Source organism: Brachycentrus maculatus, unplaced genomic scaffold, assembly GCF_059751285.1.
Source record: "Brachycentrus maculatus isolate JH-2025_06_01 unplaced genomic scaffold, ASM5975128v1 h1tg000069l, whole genome shotgun sequence".
NCBI lineage: Eukaryota > Metazoa > Arthropoda > Insecta > Trichoptera > Brachycentridae > Brachycentrus > Brachycentrus maculatus.
In genome coordinates this window covers 84,332-97,946 of record NW_028280823.1, presented here as the reverse complement: position 1 = coordinate 97,946, position 13,615 = coordinate 84,332, and the positions used below count along the sequence as shown (strand labels likewise).

The window sequence follows — 13,615 nt, the reverse complement described above, 5'->3', positions numbered from 1 at the left end:
GTTTTTAATGTGAATATTTCTTCGAGTAAAAATCAAATATTGGAAAATGTAATATATTAAAAAGTAAGTATTAATTCAGCAATTTATGTAGTTCACAATCGCACATGTGATTATTGGTTGTACTGGTTTGTACCGAATTAAATATTTAAAATTTAAATAAAATCTATTAACCTCCACCTTGCTATCACGCTCACGATTTGGGTTAAGGTCCCACCGCGGACGACACAAAAAGTTTCATACTTAATCGATATTATTTATAATGTACATACTTCTCTCGTACAGTTCAACGTAATGATGGCCTTGACTTTTTACTACATACAATGTTTAGCTACAAATAAATGTGTATAAGTTTGTCGTAAAATTTAAACGGAGCATTGTTACAGAAATAAGGAAATATCGTACCGCTCTTTACTAAGCCAGATTGCAGTATCTCCAATTTAAAAATTATGAGGTAAATTGGACAAACACGCTGGATTGAATTTTAATGAGTGCTATTAATAAAACATATTTATGAAATTACTCAAAATATATCGATAAAGAATGCCCAGTAATACGAAATTTACAATAATACTCGTAATACACACACAATATATATATATATATATATATATATATATATATATATATATATATATATATATATATATATATATATATAAATATATATATATAAATATATATATATAATATATATATATATATATATATATATATATATATATATATATATATATATATATATATATATATATATATATATATATATATATATATATATATATATATATATATATATAATTTCAATGTTATTGTTCATAGATTTTTCGTTGAGGCTTGCCTTATCTTTTGCTGTAAGTTAATAGTAATTTGACAATAAAACACGTTACCATCATAAAAGTATTTTTAGATTTAAAATAAATAATATGAAAGTCTAGTTATCCGTAAAGTGACGCTAATCTTAAATTGACCTATAGAAAAGCAAATACATCAGAAAAATCATGAAATATGCACAAGTAAGTACGGATATAAATCATCATTTAGAAAATTGTTGTGTTTAACGAAGACGGTCGCGTTCGCTTAAGGTTTTTTTGACACATATGTACATGTCTAAACTGCCGTAACTAGATAATGTTATCATTTAAATTGGATAAGATACAAGGGAGTGGCCTTATCTCTTTTTTGTATGGAGTTTTCGTTTCAAGGTCAAATTTTAACAGTATTTGTGAATAGTTTAACGTTTTGATGATGCATTCGATGGCGCCTTTAGAACTTGCAGGAAAACTTAAGACATTAAATCGCACGTGGTCTTTTAGCAGTAACATTCAATTTGCATTCATTTACATTTTCATTATTCGTGATTCGTGAGGTGAAGTAATTTTAGAAAATTGTGTAATGCTCGCTGCAAATGGAGGCGTGCTTGCTAACAAATCGTAATTTGAAAAAAAAAACGATTAAGTGAAATAAAACATTTTAAAGTAATGTTCTTCCTAAAACATATGTATTAATAAAATAAAGTTTCAATAGACAAAATAAAATTATTAACGTATTTCTTTTTTTCGCTGATGGCAATAATTTCAAGTACATTTATTTATTTACATGTATAAACGAGAAAAATAGCGTCTGATGATAAATAATATGAAAGCAATAAGAAAAAAAAAACTTTTTAGTTTTATATTATAAAAATGTTGTAAAACATATATGGCTGACTAAGTATTGCACCCACCACTTAGTCAAGCTGGAATAAAGAGTTATTATTATTATTATTATTATTAGTATATAACTTTTGTCCGCCTCTGTAGTGTAATAGTCAGCACGCTCGGCTACCGTTCTGGAGGTCCCGGGTTCGATTCCCAGGGGGGTCGAATAAATATTAGTGATTTTTTCACTATAATATTTATTCAATATTACCCTGGACTGGTACCTGAAGCGGAGGGCTGATCACCTTTCCTTCGTGTGTAAACGATCAAGATAACACTGTGTTCATATGAAGCAGTGCCCTATGCACCATTGGGGTGCGGATAAGGGTTTTTATTATTATTATATAACTGATCAACAACATATAAAAAAGCTTGTTATATAATATTTAAATAAATCTCTTGTTTAAAAGGTCTCCACCCCTGGTCGAACAATCCATTGGATATATATACGTTTCAATATAATAATTTTTAGTATCATATTCTGAACATTTTGTATGGTAATTTTAAGTTTTAACCCATCAAAGATTCATAAGATAACATTTTAAAATGAAACGTAACAGTTTGTGAATTAAAAGGAAAAAGGGTTTGCCTAAATGTTACACAGAAATCTGTGAAATTCATTTTGATTTAATAAATTAATTATATAAATGTAAAATTCATTTCGTTTTTGTTTGAGTTTTACTTATATTTTATAAAACTTCTGTTTACCGGGATTATTTGTTTGATCAGTTCGAGAATTTTAACGTTGATAATATTCACCGAAATTAAATTTTACGTTTGATGTTTGCTGTATGTTACATTATATGAAAGTTTAAAATTCATAATTCTATTGAACATTACTCTAGAGTTTTAAAAACAAAATTAATAAAACACAAAACCACTTTTTAAAAATAATTGTTTACTAACTAGTTTCGACTAGTTTACTAACTGTTAATTAACTAGTTTCGAAAAATACCTTCTTCTTCTTCAAGGATGGATAGTTATTGTCTAATATCTATTCATCTCTGAAAAAGACAAGGTACAGAAGGTAGAAAATCAGTACCAAAATAAAGTGTGGTTTTCAATCATGGGTAAAATGGTGATTTATTTATAGATTTGGCTTTTATTATTAAAAACAACAATTTTTTTATACAATTGCTTCTCTTTTTATGACATTTTCAAACAACAAGGTACAGTAGTTTGAAAATGCCATAACAAGGCGAAATTTTTTTAAAAATGTGTTTTAAATAATAAAATTAAATTTCCTACTACTACTACTACTACCATCACGCCGTTTCCCCGCAGGGGTAGGCAGAGAGGATGGAACGCCACACTCTTCTGTCCTGACAAACACTCCTCGCCTCCTTCACATCCATACATCTAGTCATACATGCCCTCCGATTACGCAGACTTTTGACACCGCCAGAGAACTCTTCCTAATATTTTCCATTATTCCTCGTTCAGCCTTACATTCCTTTCTTGTTTATTATTTAATAAATGCATAAATTAGAATGCTGAATGTTATACTCGTATAAAGTGATCATTTAACCAGCCTATGACATGTATTAAGCCCTGTAAATACCTAGATTTCCAAATTCTTCATCTGCCTTTAGATGACAAACTTAAAAAGGCTAGAAGTGAAATTAAAGTTATCGTCATTACGTGGTAAACGTATTTTCTATCCTTTTTAATCGACCACCGCGTTTTCACATAATTTGGTACACATTATCAACATCCGATTAGTTGTCTAATCGTCAAGTTCACGTATGTACTATATAGTTCCGCCTATTGCTCGCTGACTCCAACATCGGATAAATTCATTATCCATCTCACTTGCGTTATTGTAACCTAGGATTATTTCAATATTCACCAATCACGAATAGTCCGAATCGAACCTTTACGCGGTTGTGACGCGAGTTCAGACTCAAGTACGCTGAATTTCAATTCTCAATTCCGTTTTCGTAATTTTGACATGCCGTACATGAATTTGACGCATTTTTTTGAAAACAAAAGAACTTAATTTTTTATTTTTTATTTTTGATAATTTTCTCGGAAACGAATTAAAATTTCAATAGCTGTTGTAAAAAATCTAGTTGCTTTCGTAATTCGTGAAAATTTCAGAATTGAACATTTACGAGGATTTCCGCGAGTGTGAAATAAAAACAATTTTTAATATAAAATTTTAATATATTTAATGTTTTGAGGTTAATGATTGCTGATTTTTATATCTCGATAATACGATATGATATGTGGTCAATAAAAATCAGTAGTTAATCAGTATTAATTTTATTACTCAAATTATCGCGTGTGTTGCGATAAGACAGACATATTGCTGATGTGTGCTTGAAATTATTAGTTACAAATTTAAACGTCTGTGAGGTGGTTGCCTTAAAGTAAGTGTTGTGCTGGAGTGCATTAATTATACTTTAATTGTAAGTAAAAGGAAACGAGTACTTTTGTTGATTTTTAAAAATTTATTTACATTTATTTAAAAAATATTTTATTATATAATATCCCCGTTATGGCAAAAATTTCTAAAGAACACATTCAATGAGTCCTTAGAAAATAGAGCCTAGAATTATTGTTTAATACATAATGTTATTTTGCGTGTTTATAGTACCTTATAAAATTTTATGAAAAACTAAAAATATATTCAAGTACCATGAAAGGATTTTCCGTTTTAATTTAGTTTTTCTTTCCTAATGGGGTCGATATTACGTGTAGTATTGTTGTGGTCGAAAATGGGTAGCTTTTTTTTATTTCTAAAGAGACCCAAAATTAATAGCTAATATAATCGTAAAAAATAATAATGTCAATTATTTTCATAGCCTCATTTTCGTAAAATATTATCTCAATGGTGAAATCCTTTGTTTTTACGAAATATATAAATTTGTATATTTGTTTATTTGTATATATATATATATATATATATATATATATATATATATATATATATATATATATATATATATATTTATATATATATATATATATATATATATATATATATATATAAATATAAATATATATATATATATATATATATATATATATATATATATATATATATATATATATATATATATATATATATATACACCCCTGGACAAAAAAATTTACGAGTCCTCAAAAAAACTAAAATTGACACATAATGAATTATTCTTGATATTTAATTAGTTTTTTTTTGTATTGTTTAACATATGTGATGACTACTCGTTACTTCAAGGTTAAAATGAAAGATCTTACTCATGAATTGTACTTAGAAATTGCCATTATATACCAGGTATCAGATTATCCGAACCTTAGAGACCCATAACGGTTCATTTATGGTCGAGTGTTTGTGATGGAGTAATAAAAGACGTGTAATTTTTTAATTAATATTTAAGAAGAAGGTTCTAATCGCTTTATTTTAAATTAAGGTATTTTACATTTAAACATATTTATAACATTCAAAAATATTTAATACTTAGTGAATTCACCTTTATTTTTTATAACATGTAAAATTCTATTATTTAACGAAGCGTAAAGCGAATCTTAAATTTCTGATGTTATTTCTTCTTCCTAAACTTGAATCAAGTTTTTTTTTAATTCCTCAATGTTTTTTTATTTTTTTTTCCCAACTTTTTTTTTCATAATCGCCCATAAATTTTCTATCGGGTTCAAATCAGGACTATTCCCGGGCCACGTCAACGATTTTAAGCCAATTTTATCCTTGTATTCAATGATCTGCAAGAAAAACAATAAATTATTTATCAAGTGGTCTACAAAGTGCATTAAAAAATAAATATTTGTACTCACAGTGCGGGCTCTATGGCACGGCGCCAAATCGTCCTGAAAAATCGGGTCCGCGGTATACTGCGTAATGTCCTCGATTGTTGGAATAAGATGGTTTTTCAACACTTTTTTGTACTGGATGGCATTCATCGTACCCTGTATAAAATTTAGAGGTCCCAAACCGTACGCTGTCATGCACCCCCAAATCATGACGTAGGGTGAATGTTTAACGGTTCGAGTGACGCACGACGGATGGTATCTTTCCCCAAGTTTTCGTCGAACTATCTTTCTGCCGTCTGGACCAAAAAGGTTGAATTTTGATTCATCGGAGGAAATAACATTTTGCCAACCCTCCAAGGTCCAATTCTGGTGCTCCTTCGCCCAATCCAGTCTAGCCTTCTGCATTTTGTTCGTCAGTAATGGTTTCTTTGCGGGACTTCGTGCTTGGAAACCATGCTCCAACAGCCGCCTGGACACTGTTTTTACGGAAAATGTTGATTAGCTGGTAGACTGCACCTCTGCGTGTATTTTAAGTGCCGTTAAAAATCGATCGCGCATAACAATTTTTTTTATTAAGCGATCATCTCGGGCAGATGTCGCGCGCCCCCATCCGCTTCCTTTTTTCCGTTCTATGGATCCAGTTTCTTGGAATTTTTTAAATAAAAACCTCACTGCACCTTCTGAATACCCAACTCAACGAGATATTTTACAATTAGATATGTTTTGTTGCGACAGTGTGATTATTTTGGATTTTATCGCAATCGACATTTGCTTTGCACTTTCCATGATTGTTGTGTTATGTTCCCTCAAACGCGGGTAAAACAAAATTGTTGAGACATTTTAAAATGTAAATGTTGTAGAAAGGTGACACAAAGTGTCTTTAATTTATTGAACAAAAGAAAGAGGTATCGATAAAGGATTTCTTAGAAAAAGAGTTCAGTAAAGTCAAGGCGTGCGGTAGCAAGTAAACTCGTAAATTTTTTTGTCCTGCGGTGTATATACTCGTATATAGTAAAGTTAGGTACTACGAGCCACACTTGAGTTTGATGTGTGTTTAATATGTTACTAACTATAAATTTAAGAATATTTAATAAAAACGTACATATTTGTATTGTAATCCACCAGGGATTCCAACCCAGAAACTTATGTACGGTATCAAAATGCTCTAATTACAGTAGCGCACAAATTATCTCATAGACAAGGAATCAATACAATGCTGTGCTTATTAGTGTGCTTATTTAAAATAAAGTTCATCAGAAAATGAAAATAAAACAAAAGTTTGTTGCTTAAGCTGGAATTTCCAGTCAGTGTTGATATATTGATTGGAAATAATGATTTATATAAATGCCATCGATTGCCCTATGCACAATTTGGTACCTTGCTTTAAATGCAATACAATTAATATTGTATAACACCACTTTGAGTGTAATGTTTTATTTATTGGAACAAGAAATTTCCGGTTTTGAGTACATACCTCAACATTTTCTGTCGGGACGTGGGAGAAGTAGTTTTGAAATATTGTAAAATGATTTTTTTTTATATCATTTCTGCACATGGACAGAATATGATTTAAAGGCATTAAATTTAAAAACATGTTCAATTGGAGAATAAAAGTAGAGTCTTCTGTTTCTATTAATTAAAAAAAAATGATGCGAGCTTGCGCTTTGAATCTAGAGTTGTTTTGGTCAAATTTTCCGTTTTATACTCTTGCTAACAGGTCTGGCCTTTAGGCTATTTTTAGAGTTTGGTTTCTATGAGCAACACAACATGGCATGTTCTCCCTGAAAATTCCTTGAATGTGTTACCTGCAATGCCCCCAATAAACGGTACGTTTTTATATTATTTATTGATTCAGCATTAACTTTGTGGAATGACATGTTGATTATTGTTTCAAAATTGAACATTTGAGTATAACACTTTAATGAGTTTTATTTATATTATAAGACTAGTTTCAAAAACTTACACATGTTTTCATCTTCTGATAAAAATTAAAACTAACGAACAAAAAATATATTTAGGGGTATGTATAGCATCTGTAAGTTTTTGAAACAAGCCGTATATATAAATAAAACTCATTAAAGTAGTATATTACAGTGTTTAATTAAAAAAACAGTTCGTTTTTAAATTATCTGCTCTGCACAGTGAAAGCTCTTTTAGTATTTATTTCCAATACTTTTCACCAAGATTTTTATTTACATTTCTACATATGTATATGGAAAAGTCATTTCAGTAAAGACGAAACCCGGTCACTTGTCAAATAAAATGCATAAGTATAAAAACTATACAGTTGTAATTTTACTATATAAAACGCAATTCTACCAGTACAAAACTTAAATCGATGTTTAAAAGTTTTCTTATTATAATTACAATAAAAAGTCAAAATGAGTTTCAAATTCTCGTAGAGAAATGTCATGAACCTTTAATAGTTAATTCGTGTTAACTTAATGTCACGGCATACCGTGGCGTGCGTTTTAAGATTGAAAGAAGGTGCCGACTTCACATGAGATAATACCAACTAATTAAGTATTTAAACTTTGCACTTTGCAAACACCTACGTTGATTCACACTTGTTCATAAATTGGCTGGAAGGAAAAAATGGCTAGGCAGCTATTAAACTATGAAAGAATGATAGAAAGATACAGAAAAATAAAGAAAAGAGAAAGAAAAATTGTGTACAAAAGAAAAACCAACAAAAAATTTTAAGTGATATACGAAGTCATAAATAAGCACAAGATATGTTGTTATATTACAAATCCATAGATCAAATAAAGACTTCCCAATAGATCACGATTTTTTTTCCCGAGGGACGCATTTTATTTCATTTTATTTTGATCCTTATTAGCACCGAATGGTGCAAATAAGGATCAAAAGGAGCTGCATCATATCAACGCTGTGTTATCTCAATCGGTAATTGCATGAAAGCAAGCTCATCAATGATGTGCTTTTTGTACCAGTAGAAGGTGATATTAAATGTATATCACAGTTAAAATTTTGTATTATTTCAAACCCACTAGGAATCAAACTTGTGACATCTAGCAAGGATATACCGAGCTTACCGAGCTATATATTTCTATAAAGTAATATGATATGATAATATGCAACACAAAACAGTGTCTAAAAATTACATAAACATACTTAGGAATAAAAAATTTCAACAGCTTCCCTTTAGAAATTACAAATATAAAAGTCATAAACATTCAGAAAAAAGAATCTTAACGAACACTATAAACATATACAGACTACACAATAGAAAACTAAACAAGATGACTTCCTCGCACCGCATAAAAATGTGTGTATCCCAGTAATTATTTTTAAATATATAGCATGATAAAAAGAAAAAAAGGCCCCCTCCAAGCACAAGAGCTCAGTCTCTTTTTTTGGAGAGAATTAGCGCAACTAAAATTATTAGATTGTATTAAGTGGAAATGTATAGAAATTGTAATAAATTGTATAAATAAAAAAACTGCATTTAATAAATAAAAAAATCATTTCGTTTATTTTTGAATAACTAACTTTTTGCAGACTACCTCAATTTAAATAAGTAAATAAATTATTTCCTTGTGCTTATAATCTTTTTTCATTTGAAGATAGTTTAGAAGCAAAAAAATTATCCAGATGGAGACTCTTGTTAGTTTTATTTCTTGATAAAATAAGAACAAGGGTAAGACATACAACATTTTTTTCCAATAAGGAAAATAGTGTTTTTATCGCTATAAAATTATGCAAAAATCATCACATACTTTGTACATACGCGCACACAAGTAAAGATAAACCGTAAAACGGTTTTTCCTTTTCGGTCGAGAATGTTGTGGTTTTACTAACTGACTTATATTGATGTCAGAAAGTGAAAACGTTTAAGGCTCCATAATAGCCATTTTTTTCGACGATTGAGGCATTACAAATTTGTATTTTGATCTATTCTAAATTATTATATAAAATTTGTATTTTGGACCATTATATTTTACAGCAACAATAACGAAAATATTAAAAAAGGTGTTAGTTAGAATGAATGAAGAAAAATATTGATACAATTTATATTTGAAGCACTAACTTTGTTATTTTCCATTTTATAATTAAAATGTAACTTTGTTTTAAAATCACTGTAAATATTTTATTGTTACTTAATTATAATGTCTACCGGTTTCGAAGCTAACCACTTTTTTTTTCAAGACTGATTAATTAATCATTAGACATTATAATAAAGTTATTTATAGTGATTTTAATAAGTAATTTATAGATATTTTACTAAAATATTTAAGGTGATTTTAAAACAAAGTTAAATTTTAATTATAAAAAAAATATTGATGTCTGGTCGTTGACATTGGTCGCATACGATCTGTCATTGGCTGGTTTATATGGTCAGTTGCACTGTAACAATTACCGTTTACATTTACCATGATGGACAACCATATTATTCAAATTTCGGAAGTTGTATTCATGCTTCCATTGAAAGATTAACTTCATGTTATTTCGTTGGTATAGATCAGTTATTTTATAAGATAAAATCTTCATTACGTTTTTTTTCTTTCCTGACCTTTATAAAATAGAACCCAGTCAGGGATCCAAAATAAATGAACTAAAAATTTAAATAATAAAGAAATAAAACACTTTGTTTTTTGATCCACTCACATTTGTATAAAAAAACAACTGGTTTCAGCAACAACCTGTTGCCCTCTTCAGGGTTTGTTTTATGAAACTAAAAATACTTTATGGAAAGATATTTGTATTAGTGATTAGTTATATTTTTTCATTTGTTTCCTATAAACGTGCTCCTACCTGATTTTATACCTTTGATAATATGATTTTTTTGTAAATCTATTTACAATACCCGTTTATTGTGTTATATTTTGCTCTGTGTTAGTTACGATTATTTTTTTTTAAATTTTGTAAACTTTCTTATTTGTGTTCAGTCTTGTTAACCTCAATAATAACATGTGCCAAAATGAGAATTGAAAAAAAAATTGATGCGATACTTTCATATTCTTCTTCATCTATGTTGAGATACAAATAAAAAAAAATCTAGTTATAAATAACTCCAGTAGAACTTAGTGGTTCTGATTCAAAATTTGTTAATAAAAATTTTGATACATTTAAAATATTTAACATTTTGACTAAAATTCTACTCGCAATAAGAAACAAATATATGTATAATTTTTGTTTTTAGTCTTAATCCGTATAAGGTAAAGTTTAGTTGTAATTAATTCACTCGACAATTTTTTAACGTAATAATGACCTCGAATTCGATGGCCGTTAAAAATTACTATTACATGTTTTTTTTATCGCTTTATGTTTACGATTGACGGCCATTTTTTATTTGGTTTTGACGTTTTCAAAATTACGAGTATGTATGTCGAATTTGGGTTAGCAAAAGAATCGTTTCTCTTCTCTTTGAAAATTTTAAAGAAAAAAACCACTGTGCAAAGCGAATACACGAGATGGATAAATACTTGAATGGGTACATTATTTTAATAATAAGAAAATTTGCATGAAATAATCAATACTCACTAATTAAAATTCTATCGACTGATCGTTAATATCTCTTATAAGCGGAAGTAATTAAGTTTTTAATTTGAATAATTGGCCGGAGCATGTGTCACACATATTGGATACAAAAGTATATTTAGTCATCATACGAGTATTTGGAGATCTATTTATAAAATAATTAATGGGAATAAATGCTAGCAGTATCCTGGGATGCCCTATTCCTTGTTTAACCCTATATTAGGGGACATTCGTAATATTTATAAAGGACGAGCACTGAGGCAGTACATGAAAAAAATGTAGTGACAACTAGCATTTACCTTAGTTTTTTTTACCGATATTCTATGTTTTTTTATTTTATATAAAGTTCTAAAAAAACGTGCTGCATTTATTTTAAATATTTTTAGTAAACGTATTTGGTAGTTTGGTGGAGTTTTTTTTTCGTCATGATAGTCCCGTATTAAGGCCTTACTCGCGATAGTATTATTCATTAAGAGTCCAACTGTGCTATTTTGTTTATTTATATTAATATGTTTATTTATATTAATTATTTATTAATATTTAATATTTTGAATTTTTTTATATATATTTTTTAACTCCTTACCTTCAATAACTTCTAAACCATATATTTATTATTAAGAAAAACTTATTTTTTCAATACAAAAAGGGGTTTTAATAAAAATTTAGAATTGCCTACGTCAAATGTTACCTGGGTTTAAAGAAAATTAAGTTGTGATTTATCGAAAACTGAAACAAGACCTGTGGTCAAGGGTTAAATCATTTTTAATTATAAACCGCAACTATCCATGAACGTACTAACCGATTCGTTTTTATCTTTATTTTCAGTTCTCAAGAAGATGACGTAACCGCTGGTTCGCTATCCGCAGTCACAATGTCAGCGGTCGCGACGTCATCTCCTCTTCGGTCAATTAACGAATCGCCAAATCAATTTGTGACAAAAAAATACAATAAAAACGATCCAGAGAGAATGCCAAATATGACTCCACACAGGAGTAGAAAAGTAGTGCCAACATTACAAAACACGTGCCCAAACGGAGCATGGACCAAAGACTGCCATAACTCTAAAACCATCAATATTGATAACAAAATAAATCATTTACATAATAGGAAAGATTCCTCGTCTGACGATGAAAAAAGCGAGCTGATGCATTCAAATAGTTCTTCAGACGGATCCTTTTCATCTGATACGGTCGAAGACCATAGAACTTCTTGTTCGTATATAACGGTGCCTGATGATGCTGCCAGTGAAGTGAATCTTTTATCTCCCGTTTCGAAGGTCTGCCAAAGAATAGATGATGACTCTATTTCAATCGATATATTAACGAATGCACGACGAAAAGAAAAGGCAAACAGACCTTATTTAAAGTTTTTTTGTCCACCTTACTTCATCCTTGCAGCTAGTTTACTAGAGGTTTGTAACTATTTTTTATTTTTAATTTTATACATTTTAAATTTTGATTTTTTTGCAACATAGATATTTTTCAAATAGACCTTTTGCAACAATATCTGCAAAGGTTTCGAAATATAACATTTATTTCGAGACCTTTATAGATTTTGTTGATTTGTAGAACATGCATATAGATGTTGCGATAAAAATCCCAGTATTTAAGACCTGTCATTGGCTCGGTTAAGTGACCTTAAAAAATATGTAATCTAGAATTTTTGAGAAAAATTATAAGTTATTAATCATATCTTCTTCTGCTTGGTGTAGGCCTTTTCGCCTGTTTTTAAGAGGGATAAGCCTCCTTCTATAATATACCAATATCAATTCCAATTATCAATAATATATACATGTAATTGTGTATATCGTAGTCATACAGGAGAAAGTGACCAAGTGCATTTTTTTTTACAAAAAATCGTGATCATTGACTATTTGATATCTTACTAGCTAAATATTGCCCTGAAAATAATCCCAAAGGATTTTAAACTTGGAAGTAAAATTTATTGATTTTTTCAAAATGACTGCATTGATGTTTATTTTCTTGCCAAGTAAAAGTGACTTAAATGGCCCTCCTGAACATTTTACGTTGTGTAAGTTTGACACTTTCTCCTGTACGATATACGTATGTATAATATATAAAGGAAGATAATTTTATAATAATTTCGGGATACATTAATATCGAATAACTCAATTTTTTAAAGCATATTTGGCTAAAAAGCTAGTAAGTTTTTCATTTTTTCAACCCACAATATTAGCTTTGTTTCGCGACCGGAATATTTAAAATACATAGCACATAAATTAAGAGATTCACATTTAAACCTTGCAAAACGTAGGACATCAGTGAATTTTTTAATGAAAAGTAAAGAGGTTTGGATGATGTTAAAAAAAAATAAGGTTGTTATTTCTGAAATTTCAGATAAGTGTGTTCGTTTGGGGCGGAGATGAGGCTGAAAGAATTCTGGTATACTCACCCCACCACCGTTACCAGGTGTGGAGATTTTTCACATACATGCTCCTTCACTCGGGAGGAATTCATCTCACCCTCAATATCATCATACAGGTTAGTATATTCCGTGATCATATCTATTAGTTATCATATTATTACGATAAACCGAAAGTTATAATAGTCAAGATATATTTTGTATATTTATAACTTTGTGGTACTGTAATATAACACTCTTCTTATCATTCAACTTTTGCTTTGTGTAAAATCACTTTTAAA

At 29.2% G+C, this 13,615-nt stretch overlaps 1 protein-coding gene across 2 annotated transcripts in view; it reads left to right on the top strand.

The window, feature by feature from the left end:
* Positions 1–13,615, top strand: part of LOC148311212 (rhomboid-related protein 2-like) — a 30,278-nt gene that overhangs the window by 12,452 nt on the left and 4,211 nt on the right. Inside the window, exons 1-3 of one of the 2 annotated variants that reach the window (XM_088256905.1) lie at positions 3,668–4,108; positions 11,778–12,363; positions 13,310–13,453. In XM_088256905.1, coding sequence (XP_088113031.1) covers positions 11,824–12,363; positions 13,310–13,453 — 684 coding nt within the window. In that variant the 5' untranslated portion in view covers positions 3,668–4,108; positions 11,778–11,823. Of the gene's footprint in view, positions 1–3,667; positions 4,109–11,777; positions 12,364–13,309; positions 13,454–13,615 lie in introns of those variants that run through there. The other variant, XM_088256904.1, reaches the window with a different exon arrangement.